Source organism: Diceros bicornis, chromosome 16 (assembly GCF_020826845.1).
Source record: "Diceros bicornis minor isolate mBicDic1 chromosome 16, mDicBic1.mat.cur, whole genome shotgun sequence".
NCBI classification, from domain to species: domain Eukaryota; kingdom Metazoa; phylum Chordata; class Mammalia; order Perissodactyla; family Rhinocerotidae; genus Diceros; species Diceros bicornis.
In genome coordinates this window covers 28,065,281-28,087,648 of record NC_080755.1, presented here as the reverse complement: position 1 = coordinate 28,087,648, position 22,368 = coordinate 28,065,281, and the positions used below count along the sequence as shown (strand labels likewise).

The following is a 22,368-nucleotide window of genomic DNA, read 5'->3' as shown; positions in this document are numbered from 1 at the left end:
TGCTGGTGTTTCATGGTACAATGCTGAAGCACAACACACTATGTTCGGAAACTTTCTTTTTCTTGAAGAATCAAGTCACCAGTAACACAGAACCTTGCATAGAAGTGGTCATCAAAAAAATGTTTGCTCGTGGAATGTTGGATGAATTTTGGCACCTAAAGTGTCCTAATTGTTAGAATCCCCTTACAAATATTGAGAGTCAAGGAGTAAACTCTGCATATATACAGTGAGACGACACACTCTCCTTAAGTGGAAAGGGAACTTAAAGCATCTTTTTCTGGAAATAGCAAAATGCAATTTCTCACACAATTTAACCTTATAAATAAATTTATTATGAGTTTGACACATCTTCAAATAATTACTTAATAAAATACTTAAAATATTAACTTGCCAGCTGGCTTTAAGAGAAATATTTATCAGTAAGAGGTGATAAAAGATGGCTTTGTCCTGTGGGGGAGATGGTGAGTCAGACACTGAATAGGAATGCGAATAACCCAACGTCCTGCTCCTACAGCTGGGACATGGTAAGAGACAGGGGGGCAGAGGCCACTGGGTGCTACCCAACTGGCTTCTCTGTGTGGTAACAGTGATCATTCATGTTCCCAGTTCCCAGGCTGGAATGGAGCAGTAGGATTCATTTGACCAGTCAAGGTTTGGTTGGAAACATGATACAGGTGAAGTTTATCTCTGGCATTATATATCCTGGTGTTATCTGTTGGTTGCCTCTTCTATGCTCTTCCATTCTCTCCAATGGCCAAAATGTTTCCCTCTTGTGATCACCAGCAAAGTGGGAAGCTTTTATTTCTCAAAAGTACTGGATGAGGGCCTCTTGAGTTCCCTGACTTCAATTCAGACCTGCAACTCGCATGTACAGGACTCGCTCTTTCTTTTCTTATCTGAACCCTACCGAATTACATGAATATTCAGAAGCAATGTTTTCTCCCTTAAAAAATAATGAATAGCCCACATTGCAATTTATATCAGGGCACTGCTAGTTTTTGCTATAGTCTCTGCAATATTATTTGACTTCTTAACATAGGAATATGTGTTAATTTTAAAAACTATTGAAAAGTCAATGACCACCGAGGACATCGGGCACCACAAACATCACTTGAGTATGTTGTTAACTTTCACAAAATCAAGGATCAACATTACCAACATTTAAATAAATTCCTAGATCCATGAAAGAAGGTCTTGGAGACAGAGCTCTGAAATACGTAAAGGACAACATACTTTGCAGATATCATCATCAGGAAGGACCGTGTCTTTATTGATGAGCCCTACTGAAGAGAAATGATAGGGATGCAGACAGGGAAGACGAGTGTGCCCTCTCTCCAGTGGGACTGCCCTGAAACTATGTCAGGTGCGGGCAACAGATGCTCCTCTGCAGGTTACACTCTCATCCAGTGGCAATCCTAGCTGTTTTTTTGTTCTCTGCCCACTGCACCTTGTACACCTCGTCACATTAAAATTATTTTATCATCTTTCCCACTAGCCTGTAATTTTTTTCAAGGTTCAGGACCCTCCAATTTTTCTCAGAATCCCCAGTACCTAGTAGTCTGTGTAACAGCCACTGTATCCTGTAGCAAATAACAGGATGGGCTTTGGTGTCTGAGAAAACTTCTTTCATACCCCAGATCTTACCTGTCTATTCTTTTCTTTCAACTTTCTAAGCCTCAGGTTCCTCATTTATTACATGGATATAATAACAGTGCCTACCCAATAGGATTTTTCTAAGGATAAATGTGAAAATTAATACCCATGAAATGCTTTGCAGCATTCGGTCTATAGCACTTCACGTGTATTATCTATTATTATTTTTTAATAAAGACAGTCTGCCTTTTTGGAACAACTCTGGGAAATTGCCATATTTGGCGTAGTATACAGTTAAATCCATAAAAGCTTATTTATATGAAGAGAACTCATCTCCATCATATGCAGATCATGGAGGCTAAAGACTTGGAAATGATTTAGTACTGAGAGAATCAAAATTTAAAAACTGGCATTGTAAAGGGTAGTGTCCTTGATTATTCCCAATTTTTCCTCAAGCAAAGCTATTTGGACAAAAAAGTTTCCAAAAAAGAAACTTTCCAATGTCAAAATGTGAAAAAAAGAAAGAAAGAAAGAAAGAAACGAACTGCTACCAATCTCACACTGTCCCTCTCATGGTCAAAAATATGCAACAGGCTCTGAACTGGCCCTCCGGCAGTGCGGAAATTAGGTGTTTGAAGATTAGAGGTAATAAATTATCCATAGAGTCCTACTCTAGTTTCAAAAACTGTTTGGAATTGTTAAATGTTTCCTTTTAAGGTGTCAACTCATTTCCCACAGCTTTTTTTTCCCCTGGAGGTATAAAGATTATTTTACCAAACAATGCGTAGCATGAAAAAAAATCTACATTGAGCCCCCATGTTAAAGGAAGAAGAGGTAGAAAATGTGGCAGTGGTTTCGGCTTAGAAGCCATCAGGGAGAAAAGCCTTTTGATTCCTCATTTTGATATTTAAACTGATTGGCAAAAGAATTTTATATTAAAGAAATCATGTTTTTTATTTCTAAATAAATGGACACGCATATATGTTGCAGTTTCAACATAGAGAGAGAACATCCTGGAGAAGCTCACGTTGTTCCCAAAGTCACTGAGGCAAACCACGCTTTCCTCTGTCTGGAATATATTACAGTATCCCAGAACCACATGCTGCAAGACAAATGAGTCAAGGAAAATAAAACCATAGGCCCGCACTCCTCTGAAGGCCCTCCATGTTCCCTCATCATTGAAGGAGGAGGATTTGGAATACAATGTTTTCTTGAAAGAAAACCATAATTTGAAACCAGAGATATAAGTTTGGATCAAAGGTAAAACCTATTTTCAATTTACAAGGTTATGATAAGTAATAAAGTCTATGTGATGAGCCCACAGAAAATGAGATGGATCTTATGTGACCTCAAGTGTCCAGGAGATTGTTAAAGCAGCTGGTTCCTGCCCTTTGGCCAAGTTGCTATTTATGGGGAGTGTCCACTGAACAGTGTGCTTGGAAAAAGCAAAACGGGGAAACTCCTGGACATTTCATTGTGTTTGGGTTAGAGCTCACCTTTAAACCATCTCTAAACGATTTCTTTAAAAAAAATGAGATTGTAAATGAAAATGTTAGCCTAAGTACCTCAAACTCCCATAAATGCAACAGATATACTAAGTATAAATTCTAACTATTGATAAAAGCAGACTCAGAAAGCTCCTTTGTTCACAGAATTGATACTTAGCCAATCTTGATTGGTTTTTTGTAATAGGGCCATCTCTTTTCATTTGTCTACCATCCATTTGGATTGGTCAATGCCTTGCAGGATTGTTAAAAATTGCTAAATATCAGCTTTACTTATAGTGATGGGATATTTAATACAGCTGAAAAGCTTGAAATAAAACTATTTTAAATAAAATGGCAAAAAATTCAATTTTTGCTTTGTAAATCAAGCGACCTTCCTCCAATTAGTGAAAGTACGGTAATTAATTGTATTGACAACTTGGATAAAAGTTTCTGTAGGGAAGAGAACTAGGTTCATTGCTCAATTTTGACTTCCAGATTAACTGTGATGTTGGATTACTCCAATTTTTATTGCCTGCGTATCACTGGATAACCGTGTGTGCTCTGAACTTTAAATATTAAGTCTATCTTCCACTGACTTACCTGGATAAGTTGTTCTTTTACTCTTACAATCATTTAACCTAGTTTTTGGAAGAGGAAGAAACATGTTTTGCTTTTTTTCCTCCGAAAGTAAACATCCTCTTTTGCCATCTGGTGGCTAAAGACAGCATTTTCCATGTAGATGAAAACAGTTGAACTTAGATTTAACAGCCGATTATGTTTAATGCTTTCCAATTCATCTTACTGTAAAGATATGCATATTTTTTTAACCAATGTAACTATAACAGGCAACTTTGTTCTAATGGTTCACAGCGTTTTGTTCAAATAGCTCTAGCTGTAATATTTAATGCAAGATAAAAAAAAAATTAACCAGAGAAATTCTTTTAAAAAAGAATTTTTAAAGTTAATTCATTTTGAAAGTTAAAATTAAATATGGTAGTAACAATTTGTTTGACCTGAATGTCTTTTTGTATAAATAATTAACAAGACCTTTATGAAAACAAGATCCAAATATATTTTTAAATGACAAGCATAGCAGATACAGTTAATTTCAAAGATTCCAGTTTTGTTTTTTTCTGTTTTAAAAAGAGGTATAATTGTATGCTGACAATTCATCATACCAAAAAAAAAGGGCAGATAATTTAACAGCATACGGTTTAAGTTTTCCCTATAAATTTTTTAATTAAAATTTTCAAAGTATTTATTAGTACAGTTCATGTATATACATTAACCACCTCATTTCATAAAAAATTAAAAATGACAATTATTTAATGTTGAATTTCTTTATTTTCTCCAGAATATTTTAATATTGAAACCCAAATTGTTACCTTGAGAAAGGGAAGAACAGAGAAACATGAAGAGACAAACATTTCATTTCATTTAATTTATGGTATCGTGAGCAGTCACTTTTGTAGGCAACGTTTTTTTTTCTTTGTAGAAAAGAAGAAATAAAAAACAAACAGCACCATTAAAGAATGCATGATCCCTGAATTCTAAACAAAACACTGTCTAAAAATTTTTTAAATGCTTGTTGCACTCAGTCACATTTAGTCAGGTATCAAAGCAAGCATAACAGTATTAAATTGTAGCAGTCTTACTGAATCAACTGCTCCCCCTTCTGAGGATTTTACACACCTTTTCGGAGTTTTTCCTGTGGGAATAATATATTCTTTGGTAGAGGACTGAAGGAGGGTTTTACTTTTCTGTATGCTGATAGAAAACGTCTATGTAGGTCCAGGGCCTTCGCCCCCACTCTGCCTTTGTCATGCGTGTTATGTTTGGGTTGATTTCACATTTTGCTGTTACACCGTAGGAGTAATACCGCCTTTAAAAAAAAAGGCATTCAATGGCTAATGTCAAACAGATGTAAACATTCAGAATACTGACCAAAAAAAAAAAAAATTACACACAAACACACATTAAAAAAGAAAGCTGTACTGAAAATATGAATCAGATCAGGTTTCCAGGAAGCAGGGGGGAAAATACAGCAGTACAGGAAAATTATGGCAACCAAGTAAAGCACTTCCTTTGAAACATTCATGAACAGTACAAATACAACAAAGTTCTTCTACAGCCTAAATTCTTCTGCGACTATCAAATATAGTACAAAGCGAAATAGTATGTGCTATAAAAAAGCAGCTCCTTTAAATTATAGTAAAAACGCTTTTTGTTCGCTTTACAGTGACGAAGCATGAGGACTGAAGACGACAAGATTTTTATATTCAGTGACATTTTGGCTACTTAGGCCCCTGACAGTCTGATGAGTTCCTTTTCTAGGACTCTTCACATTGTTCTCTAGAAACACAGACGGACAGTGACTCTGGGCTCTGCGCATTCGGCAGGCTCGTTCCCACCAGGCGCTAGTGTGGCGCTCGGTCTCCACACCAGAGGGACGATGCAACCCTACGCTGGGCTTCAACTTCTGTAACCAAGGACTTCGCCAGACCAAGGAGGGACTGGGAAGCCAAGGCCACAGTAACTTCCTCCTTTGAAATTGTGCGAGTGTTTGTAAAGGAAACGGGGCTGCAGCATCACGGACTCTTACTCTCGACTGCGTTATGAAGCACCATATATGTACCAGCTTGTTTTCGTATGTTTATTTTGAAGGACTAAGAATATCCAAGGTCTAGCAGTCAACTAAACCATCTAGAGCTCATCCCAGAAACACATACCACCACAAAGTCTTTATAGCAACCAGGCTCAACCTCACAGGTTTGTTTTCAAGTTTTTTCTTCAAACTAGACCTTAGCAAGGAAATATTATATATAACTATGGTGCTCAGTTCACCAACATTTCTGCTATCCTCACTTTGGGGAAGGAAAAATATTTTCATTTTGAAAATGAATTTGCATCAGAATGTTCTTATTAACATGCCCATTAACTACCTAAATGTCTTTATACACCTCAGGCATATGCATATCATATAGGAGGAGGATTAGGGAATAGCAGTTTCCTTCCTTCCCCTGCTCCAAAAGTGCTACTTAGGGAAATAACATCCTTTGTGATAAAAAAAAAAAAAAAAAAAAAAAAAAAATTACGTTACATGTGCAAGTTCTATTCCTGATAGGGATAGCATAGTGTCCAATAATCAGGATAATGCACACACTACAATTTGCACATTACACCACAATAACCATGTAGTAAATAACATACTCCATTTGCACATAGGCAGACACCTGTGGAAATCAGAAAACTAAGAACCTACTACTCGCCTAATCCAAATATACTGGCTTTTGTATATATATTAAATGGACACTTGTAAAACATCTGACCTACATTTTACTTCTAAATTTCTTTCCATTATTTTTTAACCCAAAGATATTAATTTTTTCAGTAATATAAACCATAGGCAAATACTAGGAATTTGAACGGGGGCAATAAAGAGCAAGGGCAGAGAAAAACTATGCTCTTTGGACCTGGGTGGTAGAATCCATGCATGATCAACAAGTGATTCTCCAAACCTATTCTGTGAAAAATCAAAATCTACAGAAGGACACTTTTCTTTATTCCCAGTAAGTAATTTGTAGGCAGTATTCCACAACGATGGAACTGACAATGAGCTCAGCGTCACATCAGCCCCAACTGGACCTCATATACAGAGTGCAAAGGTTTTGTAGACTGGAGGTTCTTTCAACACTGTGTCAGTTACTGATGTGGTAGTTTTGAATCTGCTGGTGTAGACAGTATCTGACACTGGTAGAGCGGCAACCGAATCTGGAAGGAGTTGGCATGCAAGCGTCTGTCTTTTAGGGGTGCCCCTCTGTGAGAGCAGAGCATGCTCTTCTGAACCAAGACAATATCAGAGCAAAGCAGACCATAGAGACACCACTGACGAGGATGCCACCCAAACACAGCTGGGCGCAGAGTGAACTTACGATCCTCTGGAACTTATGCTGCATTCCTCGGGAAGGGCTGGTTAAGTGCACTGCTAATTTTCTCAGTCGTTATTTTTGTTAATTTTAATATGAAAAACAGAAGTGACAGTACAGAAGCACCGCATCGCGGCCACAGAGGCAGGCCCTTCTTTGCTTTTCTTTCTTTTCAAGATCAAGTATCTTTCACTATCAGCAATTTGTTAACAAAAATGACGTCTCTATCAGCTAACGAAATTTGGCAACATCACAATAATAAATATGGAGAAAATAACAACATATACCGTGGTTAACTACTATAAAAAAATCACAATTTTTTTTTCTTGCCCCAGGAATGTAATTTCGCCTCATTCCAGTTATTTTTAAAACGTATTTTAAGGGAATGTCAAAAGTTTACATTGATTAGGATGATCCCATGCGAAAAGATCTGTCATTCTTACCCTGGATACGGATGACTTTTCCCCCATGGTTTTTTTTTTGATTCTACAGCCACAGTCAATCAACGGGTTAATGGCACTCCACATTTTGTGCTCTGTAATCTGAAGTTAAATGGGCGTAGTTTTTGTTGTCTTTCATCTTCCCACAATGTACATGTGCTTTTGAACTTGCTTTAGGGAACAGAGCCTCCTGAACTACAGCTGCTCTCTGACATGAGGGTGGCCAAAGTATATGGAATGTAGCTCAAATACTCAACACTCAGACTTTACTCGATAAACACTGACGATATCTGTAAGATGCAGTATCCCTTTTTCAAAAGCAGTTCCACTCCCCCAAATATGAAGAATGTACTGAACTCACCTGAGGGGAAAAAACCAACACATGCAATACCTGGAACAATTTTTAAAATAAGGGCTATTTCAGAGTCAACTGTTAATTATATAGATTGCAAATCATGAGAAAAAGATTGTTCAGAAAAATGCCAACACTCCAGCCTTCTGCAGTCCCTTTTATCACCAATGACACTTTATAAAAGAGGTGGCCAGTTTCCGCAAAGTCAGAAGCCAGAATGCACTGGTGTCATCAATAAAGGGCTACAATTATTTTCCCCCAAATTTTAATATCTAGTAATTGCATTAGAGTGAACAGAATGGACTAATATTTACATTATCAACCCGTTTATATGTGTTTGCATACACAGCGTTTTATTTGTTTGGTTTGAATTTTAGGGCATTTTTTTCATACGTATTCTTAAAAGCCACACGTGAAGCTCTGAATTCCTCTGGGCCTATGGCTCTCTGTGGGCCAACTGATCTTACAGCACCAGGTGTCAAAGGGCTCGAGGCAGATGAGTGGGGATGTGGCCCACACTGCAATTTCAGGTATAAGACATTTCACTACAGTGCGTACAGCGTCCAAGGCAGATCCAGATAGTCCCCCAGTCTCTGCAGAGTAAAAAGGGAGGAAAGAGAATAAGGACAGTGGAGTTCATTAACCACACACCTCCTTTAATGGATCTTTTGTGATATGAGTAAACACAAGGAATCACACATTTAAATCAGATTCCCCTTTCCAAATGACTTAATCACTGTGGTGACAGTAGGTCCAGAGAGTCCACTGTGCAAACCCCTGCCGTAATGGTGACTCTACAGAAGGATGCATAACCACCTTAAATCGTGTTTACCATTCTCTACTTCTGCATTTCTGCTTAGTATTAAGTAATTTAAAATGTCCTTTTCCTATCTACACCTGGACTTTAAAAAAGCAAACGGGGTAGTGCCCTGTGTACACACGGACAGAAATTTTCCAAAGCTGGGAACGGCAACTAACTACGCCAAAGACGTGCTGCAGAGCCACTCAGGTGGGATGCAATCTCCCCTTTCCGAGAAAGGCAAGAAAATAATAATCCCATAGAGAAACAATAATCTGTTCCAAAGTAAAATAAATTAGCACGATATAAACCACTGAGTTATCCAATTTGTTGTTGCTGGCGCCGTTTGGCTTTTCCGTGTTGAAAAGGGATACTGCATCTTTCATTCAGCTCTTATCGCACAACCAGGCAAGCTACACAGAGTTTCGAAGGCCCTATGCAGTCGTCATGGCAGAAGGCCCCGCAGCCTTTGCACACAATCATGGCTTTCAGCCGGCAAGAGCATTTCAGTTCCAATTCATCCTTGTTGCTGCTGTCGGCAAAGTTCTGAACAGGCATCGGAGCGTTCTGACCAGGCAGGCCTGTGGCAGCACCGGAGCCACTTCCCAAAATCCCAATGGACTTTTCAATTGCAGAGGCTGCCCTTTTGAAGCTCGTGCTCCCAAAGTGTATTGTTGGATAATTTCCACAGAGCTGCTGTTGTTGCTGCACCTGCATTTTCTGAGCAGCTAATTGGGCAAAAGGCTTTTGTGGCTCAGAAAGCAAATAGGAAGAGAAATCTGCATTTTTTAGCGCAAATGCTTTTAACTGTTCTTTCATTTCATTCTGGTCATAGGAAACTTGTTTCATGCCCAGTTCACAGCTGCTGCTTAAACCTTCCTCAAAAGAAGGAGGTTCCGGTTTTATATTGCTACATATGCCCGTGGACTGTGGCCAACTAAGTCTCTTAGTGGTTTCCATGGTAACTGGTGGTTGTTTCTGATCGGATGGGACTTCTGCATTAGGAAGAGGTGGAGGTAGCGGAGGTGGTGGTGGGGGAGGCGGGGGCAACGCCAAGGGTGGAGGGGGCGGGGGTGGAGGGGGTGGGGGATGCACCAGTGCTTTGTTTGGCATCACACGTGCAGCCCCTCCCGCGTCATCACCTTCTTTAACGGGCATGCTGGGGGATAACATGTTGGCTAACCTTAGCTGGTGAGGTGCAGAAGAAAGGCCAGCTTCTCCCAATCCCTTTTGTTCAAGATGCCGACTGAAGGCAAATGCATTACAGCCCACTGGAGGCTTGGCAGGGGCCTGTAACAGAGCTGCAGTAGGCATGGGGCCCCTGGCAGCCACAGGCATTTGGTAAAACTGCTGTCTGTGTGAGGTACCAGCGTCGGGGTGGAAGCCGCCATTCTTGTCCACGTGAAATAGGTTCTGCTGGAAGCTACAGGAGGGGAGCAGCCGCTTCTGCTGCTTGACCTCAGGGCTGTGAACAATTCTGGTCTGCATGGGGTGCTTGTTCAGCCACTCTTGCTTAAAAGGCTGGCTGTGTCCCAGCTGATTCACGCCTGAGTTGATGACACAAGGCACCCCTTTCACATCTGGGTCCCCCAACAATTTCCCTGGCTCACATTTAACTTGAGTGTGTTCGCCCATAGTCCTGGCTACTCTCTTTTTGGGGTGGTTCTCTCGCTTTCTCATTTGCAGTGGTGCAAGAGTCCCTGCCAAGTAGCCCTTCCCGTCAGGATTGGGAGAGCTGGACGGCATTTCGACAATGCTCCTCTCTGGTGCTGATTTACCCACTGAGGTAGTTTGAAGAGGCAGAGGAAGCCTGTTAATTTCGAGCTTGGCTCCCAATCTGGGCTGCGGCAACACTTTTTCCAAAGGCAGGTTACCCTGTAGTAACTGTGTCACCAGGGGATTGTTAGCCTCCACAGACGAGAGACGACAGCTTGAGCTCCCTGCACTGGGAACTCTTTTCAGGGTGTCTGTAGGCAAAGAAATCGCCTCTTCCATGGGACCAGAGGTGGGAGCCTTCACGTTCGGTGCCTGTTGCATACTAGGGGCTGCCTCTGCGGCAGGAGGAGGCAGCTCAGGGCCAGGGAAGTCTTCAGTGTCCATTCTAAAGCCCTTGTCCACTTCATGAGGTTCAGACTTCACAGGGAGAGAGACACTTGTTATGAGATTCCTGGGGTGAAGTTCCGACATGTGCGAGTAGCTGGCGTGTTCCGTTTTGATAGCCTTTGGACAGCCCTGCTCTAGATAGTCTTTCTGTTTACTTGAACCAGAGTGACTAACCAGAGGCTGGCCCGTGCTCCTCATCCCGTCATCATTCCAGCAAATCCGGTTGTTTGAGTTATATTGATTGCTACAGGTTGTGTCTGCTTCACTTTTGAAAGTGGTGGGGCCACGTGCCTGCTCAGCAAAGCCACTACTAGGAGCAGTCACCTCATTTAATTTATCTGGAACAACAAGGGGTACTTCTCGGAGACCTGTGCAGGCAGCCGGAATCGTTTTACAGTCTTGTTTTGCTGCAGAACCAGCGATGAAACTAGAACCGTGATCTACGCCTTCATTTGCAACTGGCTCAGGCCTGCTAATAACAGACACCTGAGGACATGCCATGGGCTGTATGGATGCTTCTGTCCTCACTGATCTGCTCTGGAGGTCCAAGTTGGCTTCTGCACTTTCAATGGAGACAGTCAGAGACAAAGTGGAGGTCAGCGTGGTGCTGTGGTCAACGATGACTTTACACGGAATTGATCTGTTTATGGCTGCTGGTGCAAAGCCCCCTGGAGGTTGCTGAGGTTTCCCAGAATTGTCTGCCCTGTTTCGAGGCCCTGAATTTTTGTCCAAGCTTTCAACACTTAACTTGGGAGCACTCTCATAAGAGTTTATTGTTAGCATGCTTCCAGTAAACATTGCGACAGGTGGGCGTGCAACCAGAGTGTCTGTGACTGCTACTGAATCCCTGCAGCTGAGGGCTGCTCTCACAGTGGTACCCATGGATACGGTGGCCTGTTCTTCACTCCCAGGCATGGCTATCTTCTCAGAAGGAAATCTGTTGTTAATTCCCGTTGGGGGAATCAAGACCGAGCTAGTGGAGAGACGGTTTGGCAAATTATTTCCAACGGAGGGAGTTGGCACAGAGGTGTACTGACTGGACACTAAGTTACTAGCACTGCTGCTTGATATTAGCAACTGCTTGTCATCCATGGAGCTCGATAAGCTGGAGTCCTCTGCAGTGGTGGGAAGAGGAGTGCTTTCAATACATTTTGGTATAATGGCTATGCATGGAGTGTCAGTTCCCTGGATGGTTTTTAACATGCTTATATTACAAGCAGAAATTGTAGTGTTTGCACTGTCAACAGACATTAGAACAGAGGATTTATCAACAGAACTCACAAAGGGATGTTCTTTAATTGCTCCCGACATAGCAGTGCTGCAAACAGACACAGGGACAGAATTTTTATTAAAAAGCATGGGCACACTGCTATTTTCAGAAGAGGTAGATGAAACAATTTTCTCAGATAAATGTGACACAGGTATATTTTCATCAGAACTGTGCACAGATAAGTCAGTGGCAGTTTCTGGAAGTTTCATCGGGTTAAGAGACTGCTGTAATACAGTGGTGGTCTCCCGGAGGTGCGCAGACTTGTTGCTAGGAGATCTACAGTTTGGATTGACAATAATGACACCAGTTGAACCTTCGATTTTTGTTTCAGGAGTAGAAGAGACTTCTAAGCTTGGAGGCCCTTCCTTTGAGCCAAGTGGAGGCAACCGGGTCTCTTTAGAGTTCTGGAAGAGGTGGGCTCTGGCTTGATGCTTTGCAAAGAGCTTCGCCTTTGTCTGTTCTTTGATGTGCGCCAGGGTTCTCGCCTTTCCACCCTCTCCTGGGCTCCCCATGGCTCCGGAGACGATGCTCGCAGCGGCGGCCACAGCAGCCGCAGCCGCCGCCTCTCGTTGGGCCCTTGCTTGCTGGGCTCGGGCCTTGATATCTGCGAGGGTCCTGGCTCCTGTGTTCCTCCCACCACTGACGGATGTGCTGGGGGATGCTCGAGACTCTGGTTTGGAGACTGGTTGGCTCTTGATGATAAAAGGTGGTCCAATTTTGGAAAGCTGGATCTACAGGAAGGGGAGAACGGAGAGATAAAGCACTTGGTACATGATCACAGAGGAGGCATGTGGAACACGATAATGCAAGGGAGGAGAGTAGCTGCCTTCTCTCGCAGTGTGTCATGAACTACACCTAAATCCCTGAATGGGCCTTTAGGGTATAAAGCAACAATAAATGCAGCATAAATGTGAAAATTAAAATTTTTTATCTCTGTTTTTTTACCTATAAAAACATCAACCAGTGACTTCATTTGGCATGGGAATGAAACATCTTCTTAATGCCTCATATAAATGGAAACAAAATCCATGCTTCTTAAAATAAGGTTAGCTAAAAAGACTTAGAGATAGTTAGCTTTTAAATTATCTTCCTTGCTGTCATGAAAAACTGGGACCTTAATTCTATTGGAGTTTATCAGTCTTAATTTGACACAAAGAAAAAAGCCCCAGCCAAGAGGCCAGGAGACTAGAATTCTCACCCTGGCTTTACTCAAAGAAACTTTGTGATCCTAGGCAAATGACTGTGTACTTCAGTTTCTCCAATAACCTGGCTGAGCCAGAGACTCTATGGTTTTATGTACTCCCATACCACCTAGCACTCTGTCTTACACATATATAATAAGCACACAATAAGAGTTTGTAAACTCAGTCGTAAAATGAGACTAGTTATTTCTGGTCTATTTCCTTCACAGAGCTCTTATAAAATGGAATAAGACTATATTTGTGAGAGTGCTCTGCTTTCTAAAGGGATTTTATTATCATTATGTGTTCATGAAAGCAAGGGCAACTCTGGTTTTCTGCCTCTAAAAGAAAGAATGGGTTGGGCAGTTTCTTTTGATATTGGTAATCCACAATTTGCTGAATTTCATAAATGTCCCAATCCACACTGTTCACCTACTCATGCTAATTAAGACACTGGCAGATATCAACAAATTCATGAGGCACCAGACCTAACAACCAACATCCCATAGCAATGCCTGTGATGCTGTAGTCACTAAGAACATTCTTGGAGCCATAGATTTGTAGAGCTGAAAGAGATCTAGCTAACCCCCCTCGTTTTACATTTGAAAAAACTGAGCTAGCGAGGTAAAGTAGACTGCCCTGGGGTCACATAGCTAGTGAGTGACAGAGTCTTCAGATTCCTCATTCAGTGCTGCTAACATGTACTATGCTTCCCTTTCCTCCCCTCCAGAAAAAGCTTTTCCTAGAAAACTTCTCTCTCTCTTCTTAACATATGTATATTTATATTATAAACACTTTACACATACTATAAGATCATATCAATTTGGAAGTATGCTTTGGAAGCCTGGTAGATGGAATTGTCTTCCTGAGCTATCTCATTTCTCATTTGCAAACTTGTAATGTCTCTCTTCTAATCCAAAGGCTCCAAAGAAAAGATGAATTTAGAGAGGGGATTCCATTTTTCTTTTTAAATGTTTCCCTTAGTTTAAACAATTTAAAACATTTAAAAAATGAAGCCTAGGTATACGTAAGCAAGAGCTCAAGGTCAAATAAACATCAAATATACTTGTAGTATCTATCTATCGTTACATAAAGCGTTATCTCACTTTGAAAATAAGCTTTAGACCAAAAAAAATTAGACTAGTATGTTTAAAAATATTTCCTATGAAAAGCATGCTTATAATATTTTTCTTTCCTTTGCTTCAGAAATTAAAATGCATAGCAGGATTTTAATTGGAGCTTACTGTTCATCTTTTACATCTCTAGAATCTTGTTTAGTAGGGACTGCTTTACTAAATAGAATAACTACAACCACACTCTTAAAGTCAACCTTATGGAGATCATGAATCACAGGCAAAAAGAAGATGTCAGAGCAGAGCAAAATAAAGGCAAAAAGAGATGAAGAAGCTTGAGTAGGTTTATAATTCCAGATCAATCCTATGATGGAATAATCCATTTAATTGTAGGACAACATAAATGGACAGAGATAAAAAGCATCAAATAAATATAAATTATAGTGGGCATAATTTTTTTTATTAAATAGAGAGCTGCTTTTGAATTAACTTTAGTTCTCAGTTTACTTAGGCAGAGCCAATTTATATAAAAGGTTTGTTTTCTGAGAGTTAAAATCCACCTGGGATCAAAAGAAAATATATAAATAGGAATGTTTGTCTACAGGCTTTATTATCTTGTGAAGTTAAATACCTATTTACAATCCTGGAAATAAAAAAATAGGATTTGTATACCTACATATCTACAGCATTTTCCCTCAAGGTTTACAAAGCAATTTCATTGATGTATTCAAAAAATATTTAATGAGGCTCTTCCAGAAGCCAGGTGCTCTCTGCTAGGCAATGGTGGTGTTCAGCGTTTGTTAGAAAAATGGATGAGTGAAAAATATACACTTTCAACTCTTTAGTGCATGCCTCTGACTTCTGACTACTTTTCTCTCTAGTCTTAGTAAACTTTTATAGGACACTAAATTATTTTTCAAGTTTTCCCAAGTTTAGGTACACCTCTGTCCTACACCTTGGAATCTCCCAAAGATCCTGTATTTCAGCGGCCTGTGAGCTCCTCCAGGCCCTGTTCTCCCCTCTCACTTCTTTTTACCTTAAATGCTAAGGTCTAAATATATACATGTAACTTATCATATGAACTCAATACCCAGTCTTAAAAATAATCATTTCATATTAAACTGGTGCTACCAGTATTAGATTATAAACTGCTACATAAAACCTGGAAGGAAGAAAACCTCCTTTACTTTTTAAAATATAAGAATCTAAATAGGAAAAGCCTATCTATGGAATTGCCTTTTTTTTTTTTTTTTTAATACTGTACCTTGAGAGGTGGAACCCTGGGTTCCTCTCTTGGAGGCTGTTCTTTCTCTGGTGGGCTGCTAGATGATATGTTCCGGGTTGACTGATCATCTTCTATCCTAGCCCTCTTTTCCTTACAGATTCCAAAGCTGTGCTGCTCTGCAGTTTTCCTCTTTGATATCTCGGATTCTCTACTTTCATTTCTTATCCCATCAGGTGACTTGGAGGGGTCTGACAACTTGGAAGTATGCGAGGTCTCCAACCGATTCTGTGAGCTCCCTTGCTTATGTGTTTTATTTTTAGAGCCTTCTGAAAATGAGGCCTTATCCACTGATGAGACATATTGCTTGTCCTGTAATTTAGGTGACGTAAGCTCATTTCCCTTACTCTCTGTTTCTTCAGAAAAGACAGATAATTCTAATGGTGAAGACACTCCTTTCTTTTCTGTTCTTTGCAGGACATTATGATTTTTAACTTTTATCATTTCTGTAGGAGGAAGTTCTGGAATCAAAGCAGGATAGGGATTCTCAGTTTCAATACGTGATTTACAAGGCTGCTGGCTCAGGGTCTTATTGTGCAATTCTTCAGATGGAAATGCTTCAGGAGCAATGGAAGAAGAACTCATTTTGATGGGTTCAGGAGTACTAGAGAGGGTCTTCTGCTGAGAAATAAGGCTCTCACCCAGGGGTTTGGCAAGGGCAGAAGCTTCATCTTTCTGTGGTGACAGTGGTTCTTCAGATATAGAAGGTGACCTTCTTTGTTGACGCATCATTCTCTCATTCATGGAAGAATTAGAAATTGGAGATGTTTCTGAAGGAAGTGGCAAACTGGAGATAAAAGTGGCTTCAGATGTGAGAAGCATGGAAGAGACTGAAGAAGTTTCTGATGTCAAAGGTAAATCAGACATGGGTGATGCTTCTGATGTCAAAGGTAAATTTGATACCGGGGATGCTTCTGATGTTAAAGGTAAATTGGACATCAGAGATGCTTCTGATATTTCAGGTGAAGTGGATATTGGAGAAATTTCTGACATCAAAGATGCATGAAGGTTTTCATCAGTGGGATTTCTCTGATTATATTTGTCTGCATTTTCAGTGCTAGACACCTCAGAACAGAATGTTGTCTCAAGGGAGGCTGGAGTACATGATTCTTCTGAAGTAGACTGGGTTTCCCCTCCTGGGGACGTCAGACTGGTACAGCCTCCCTCTGGGCTCTCAGAAGAGAATGACGTTTCAGAGATGCAAGCATTTTCAGAAAGCTGTTCATCAGGATCACTCTGTAGCTCCATATCCACAGCAATTCCTTCATTTGGAAATTGGCCGTCTAAAGAAGAGGACCCTATTTTTATTTTCGGAGAATTGGTCTCTATCGAAGTTTCTGGCTCCTTATGTTCTGTGTCACTGACGTGAGTCACAGATGAAATGGAAGGAACAAGAGAGTCACAGACTTCTAGTTGATCAATAACAACCGACATTTCTTCCTGGGGAGATTCTAATTTCTCTTCCACCTTAACTTCAATATGAGGCAAAGTTTCTAAAACATCATTCATCACAACACAGGATTCCAAGTTATCTTCAGGAGGTACTATTTGGGGCTCTTCATGAGAGTTGGCTGGACTTTCAGACTCCTCAGAAAATTCAGGTATTGTCTTATGATTTTCATCCTGGCATTCACAGATACTAGTCTCGACCTCTTCTGCAATTTCCTCCTGAATCACAGATTCTTCAGGGATCAAGATATCTTCTGATTCTGATTCTGCCATTACATCCTTACCCATATCTACCATAGGGCAAAGCGTAGCACAGAAATCAGGCTCTGGAGAAGTTGGACTTTTCATGCTTTTTGGCTGTTGTTCTTCCAAGTGAGTCTGTGCAGAAAGACCTGGAAGGCCAGAGGTCCCACATGAGGAACCACTTTCAGCTCCATCATTGTTTGGTCCAGAAGTGAGCTTCACCGATTCCTCTCTTGACATGCCTAACCTGAAAAGAAATTAGGAACATTAAATTACTGTTCAACCACAAAACATGAAAGGTACAACTTGGATATGTCGCAAGTATAATATTCAATAGAATTAAATGCATCAAATTAATTTTATAGTCACTAAGTAACAAGCTTACTTTATATAAACTAGTTTATGATGACTTAGTTTTTCTACTGCTTTTATAATCATAACTAAATTAAACTCTACTTCTGGTTAAGAAAGGTATAGGTTTTTACTCTGTAAGCAAGGAGATATGAACCTTACCAAGTAAATTAGTAAAAGGAATAAGAAAATTACATACTACAAAAGATTAGAAAATATGGGGAGAAAAGCAAAAGAATGTGTAAGATCTAAAATTTTTAAAGTCAGAAAGTAGAAAGATGTCCTTATAATAGAAAACTACATAGTCTTCAGAGAGTGCAACATAACCAAATAATTAAAATGAACGGAAGATGGCTATGTTGTAAAATCTTGAAATTAAAATGACTACCAAAGATTAAGTTCTCTTAAACCAACATAAGAGGTGTTACTCAATCACCTTATTTTAGTATCTAAGTGTCTAACCTAAGACAATATGGAAATTTCACTAAAGCATAACGAAACATATTTGGGATCATCAAAATTGATTCTACTAGATTACATTTGTGTGAGGCAAGACTTTTAAATTCTTTCATGCAGATTTCTTACCGTAAAGATATTCCATGAAAGACAGTAAAGAATATCAAGAAATAATCCAGCCTAATGTTTAAGTCATAAAACAAAGTTAATCAGAATTACAATGAAAGATATTGTAAATCACTACTTCTTGTCATACTAAGTTACAAAATCAGCATCAGATGGTAGAGAAATATGCTGTTCTACACGCAGTTAAATTAGAGTACAGGCAATTACAAAGATAAGCAGGAGAGAGAACATTTCCAGAGAAAGAAATGCATTTGAGTGAAGAAATACAGCTAAAACAGTATCAGCACAAGAAAATACCTCAGTGAAATCCACTTACCTTTTACTTAAATTAAATCCTCAAAATGAAAGGGAAATAAAATTGAACACACTTTTTGGGTATTTGACCATTGCCTTCTTTACTAAAATTCAGAAGGCTCTAAAAAGAAGATATTTCCTTCATAATTAGTCTCTTTTCTTTTAACTTTCCCTAAGATGAGTTCAAACAAAGCTACAATTTATAACTATACTATACTGAGCGGAGCAGAATAACTACAGATAAATTTAAAGCAGAATAATCAGCTAGAAATAAGGTCCCTTGAGGCTAGGTTAAGCAGAGGTACCACTGATAAGAAGTAAGGTGTAGAAGATACAGAATCTATCCACTGGCAGCCAAACTTCTGCTAAGTGGTTAATAACGATATATATAAATATACATATATATATAAATCTTGTATGCAAAACAGCACTGTATAAAATATGTCTATGTCAGTATTTTATTATTTTCATGGGAATAGATTTAAGACAGCGTAAGTCATAGAAGGAAGATGCTCACAGCACACCACATACCAAACAAAGGAAAATCCTGACCTCCAGAAATCTAGACCACAAATCAACAGACCAACTCCTGCAATTCTGAGTTAGCATACAAACAGATGATCTCTAAGTAACTAAAATGAATATAAAACAGTACTATATTACAAGCAGAGTAAGCCAATAAGAACCACGATAAAGATCTCAAACAAAAGGCAGAAAACTAAATCAGACATCTTAACTCGAGATGAGTTTGGATGGCAACATTCTTGGGAAAACTTGGAGCAATGAAAAGGCACATGGTATTACTCCACTGAAAACTGTCTGATGCCAGAAAAACTCCCTCACATATTGGGGGAATGCAGGTAATACAGAAGTAACAAAATTAGAAGGGCAGTCAATGAAATGTCCAGAATACATCTGTCATCCAGTACGTAATAAAAGACCAAAGAGAACAAGCAAGGAGTCCTGTGATGTAAGGGAACAGAAACTCTACGGATAAACTACAGCAAGCAAAGGGTTAAGTAAAAGAACTGTTTGTCCTCAGAGCTCAGTAATGGTGATGGAGAGTCATTTGTACTCACAGTATTGTAGCTGTCACCCTCCAGGGCAGGGGCCTTTAGCCTGCTATCCATTGGAGTCTATGAGGCCCCTAAATTTCATGTAAAACATTGTGTGTGTGCAAATTTTCCTGAGAAGGATTTTCAGGATTAAGATCCTGAGTAAATTACTTAACCACACTGTGTAAATATGGGAAAATTACTTAGTTTCACTGTCCCTCGGGTTCTTAAACTTTTTTTAAATATAAGAATAATAATGATATCCACACCTTGTAGGATTATTGAGAGGATTAAGTGAATATTTGCAAAGCTCTTAGAAACGTCAGAGCCAGAGAAGGCTCAATGATTCTTTGTTGAGTGAAAGAAAACTCCCTGTAATGCACGGTCCCTAAAATGTAGGCTCTGTAAGGGCAGAGCCTTAGGAAGCCCTACAGATGACTGACTACATCTCCGGCATCTAGGAGAATGTCTGACAGAGAGGAGACGTTGGATAAATATTGTTGAATTAATAAAAGAATGGGCCCAACAGTCAATAAAAATTAAGGACCAGTGCTTTGGAGATAACTAACTCGGTTATGCTTCTGCCATTACTGAAGAGTACTCCCAACAGTCCCTTTGTCAGACAAAAGGCGAGGGAGGCATCCTAAGTGGTCTTCAATGTCATCCTCCAGGCTTCTTCATCCTGCTGGGCATCAGCATGACCTGGAAAGTATCTAAAAATACAGATTCCTGGGCTCAACTCCTGGAGATTCTCAATCAGTATGTCTGGGGTGGGTCCCAGTAATCTCTCTCTCTTTTTAAAAGCTCCAATGAGGATTTTGATGCAGCCAGGCTTGAATAATACTGTTGGTGACTATATATGAAAGCATATAACTAGCGTGCCATATTTTTAGTTTTTGAGAAAAGATGTTAATTATCTCCTTTTAGTTTTGTTTAAATATGTATACGTATCCAGGAGTCCTAGGACAGCAATTAAAAACAAGACTTCCTACTCGAGAGCACTGCTGGTTAGGACAGTTCACCAAAGGCTAGCCTACTCTCAGTAAGCAGCCTGTTGACCAATCATGCGACTCCTTTTCATGAAGAGTTCTCATGTGAGACTCCTTCCGGCATGCTTTTCCCCATTTACAGAGGGAATTTTGTGAAATTAGATCAAATGGTACAGGTTTCATTACCTGCAACCACCCCAGTGTCTTTTACACAAAACAACAACTCTCAGCAATAACTGTGTATGTTGGAAGTTAAAGCACAAATTCCTCTACTAAGAGGACTGAGTTACTAAGTAACTCAAGTTACTGTCCATTTTCTTCAATCTCTACTCCTTTCTCAGGAATCTGATTGTCTATAAGACTCCAATTCTTCCCATGTAGAACATGTGTCTTTTAACAATGAGACAAAGGAGAAACTACTTTCAATTTAGTTCAGTCATTACCACACTTATGTGTGGCTGGTATTATTTAAAAAAGAAACAAACACACAAATAAAAATAAGTTAAAAACAGGTTACACTCAAAAAGGAAAATAGAGTAAAGGGTAATACCTCAGCCTTTCCCCAAAACAAGGACTAAACAAATATATATGCATAGTCAATATTTTTGGAAAATGTGAGAATTAAATATGTATCTAAAACTACTTATCTCTAAAGTATTCATTAATGAAAATATCTGGATTAAAAACAGGAGATTTTTACTAAAATCCAGTTAAGAAGCCAAAATTGACTTCTATAGGATTTCATGTGCTATTTTCAGTCCAAAATGAATTTTCATAGACAAGTTATAAACCCTTGAAAATGCATGTTTTTAAATTTAAGTGCTGATATGCCACTATAATTTTACCTGCAATTTCTTACACTGAGGGACTATTGCCTTTTATCACAGGTTTATTAAGTTTTACAGTATATAAGTGTGCTATGCGAAGCAGAGAATTACATTTTCATTTCCTTCTAAGAGAAATGAGAAAAAAATGCTCTAGTACTTACTTTTCTCCATAAAACCTTTCAAAGAATTTTTCTTTCCAAGGTTCTGTTTTCTTTTCCTTCTCAATTTCTTGCCTTATCCGCAACTGCATTTCTGGAGTAAATTCTCCTAGAAAGAAAATGCTTATATATTGAGTAAAAGTGGTCATATCTCTTGCTAATTAATAAAGAAAACATGTAATTAATTTGAGTAAATTTTTATGGATGTTGAAAAGTAAAAGGCTGAGAACTGATACTAGTTCTACAGCTTCTCTTTTTTATGAACACCACTCAAATAGTCATTGAGTCACAGATGAACTCTAAAACATTTAGCAAATGCATTGCATGCTAGGGGCTGCAAATGACAGCATGTATATTCACTGTCGTTAATGAAATCAGTCTGGTGAGAGAAAAAGCACACAGGTGACTATAATAAAATGTCAAAAGCCCTGGATAGGCCATTAAGAATAAATGTAGTGAAAGTATAGAAGAGAAAACACTTAATTCTGCCTCAATTGATTAGGGAAAATGACATATAGGAACTGATTTGTTAGTTAGCTTTTGAAGCACGATCAAGCTTTTATAAAGTCATTAACTTACAAGGCACAGAGATATGAATATGTATATTTATGTTCTTTTGAGTGGCCAATTGCGAGTAGAACATAGGATGAAATGAAAGGGGAAAGGTAGGCTGAGGCCAATTACCCAATGCAAATGTTAACGAGAGTTCTGAATTTTTCCTACAAAAGACAGAGGGAGGTCCTGGTGACATTCAGTGAGGGAGGAATGTGGCCAAACAAGTGGCTTAGAAACAAGGTGAAGAAATTAAAGGACTCCAGCAAGGTGGCTACTGAGTAGCAAGATGAGAGGTGGAGATTACAGTCAGGACAGTAGCTGTGGCACATGGCACAATCAACAGTTCATAATCATATGGA

The 22,368-nt window shown here is 39.4% G+C and overlaps 1 protein-coding gene across 3 annotated transcripts in view; it reads right to left on the bottom strand.

Annotated features, from left to right (window-relative positions):
* Nucleotides 1–4,411: 4,411 nt before the first annotated feature.
* ASXL3 (ASXL transcriptional regulator 3) overlaps nt 4,412–22,368 on the bottom strand; it is a 185,328-nt gene continuing 167,371 nt past the window's right edge. For all 3 annotated transcript variants that reach the window (XM_058556962.1, XM_058556964.1, XM_058556963.1), the window contains 3 exons: nt 21,458–21,563; nt 15,489–17,445; nt 4,412–12,701 (listed from right to left, as the gene is read on the bottom strand). In XM_058556962.1, the coding sequence (XP_058412945.1) occupies nt 8,991–12,701; nt 15,489–17,445; nt 21,458–21,563 (5,774 nt within the window). In that variant the 3' untranslated portion in view covers nt 4,412–8,990. The remainder of the gene's footprint in view (nt 12,702–15,488; nt 17,446–21,457; nt 21,564–22,368) is intronic.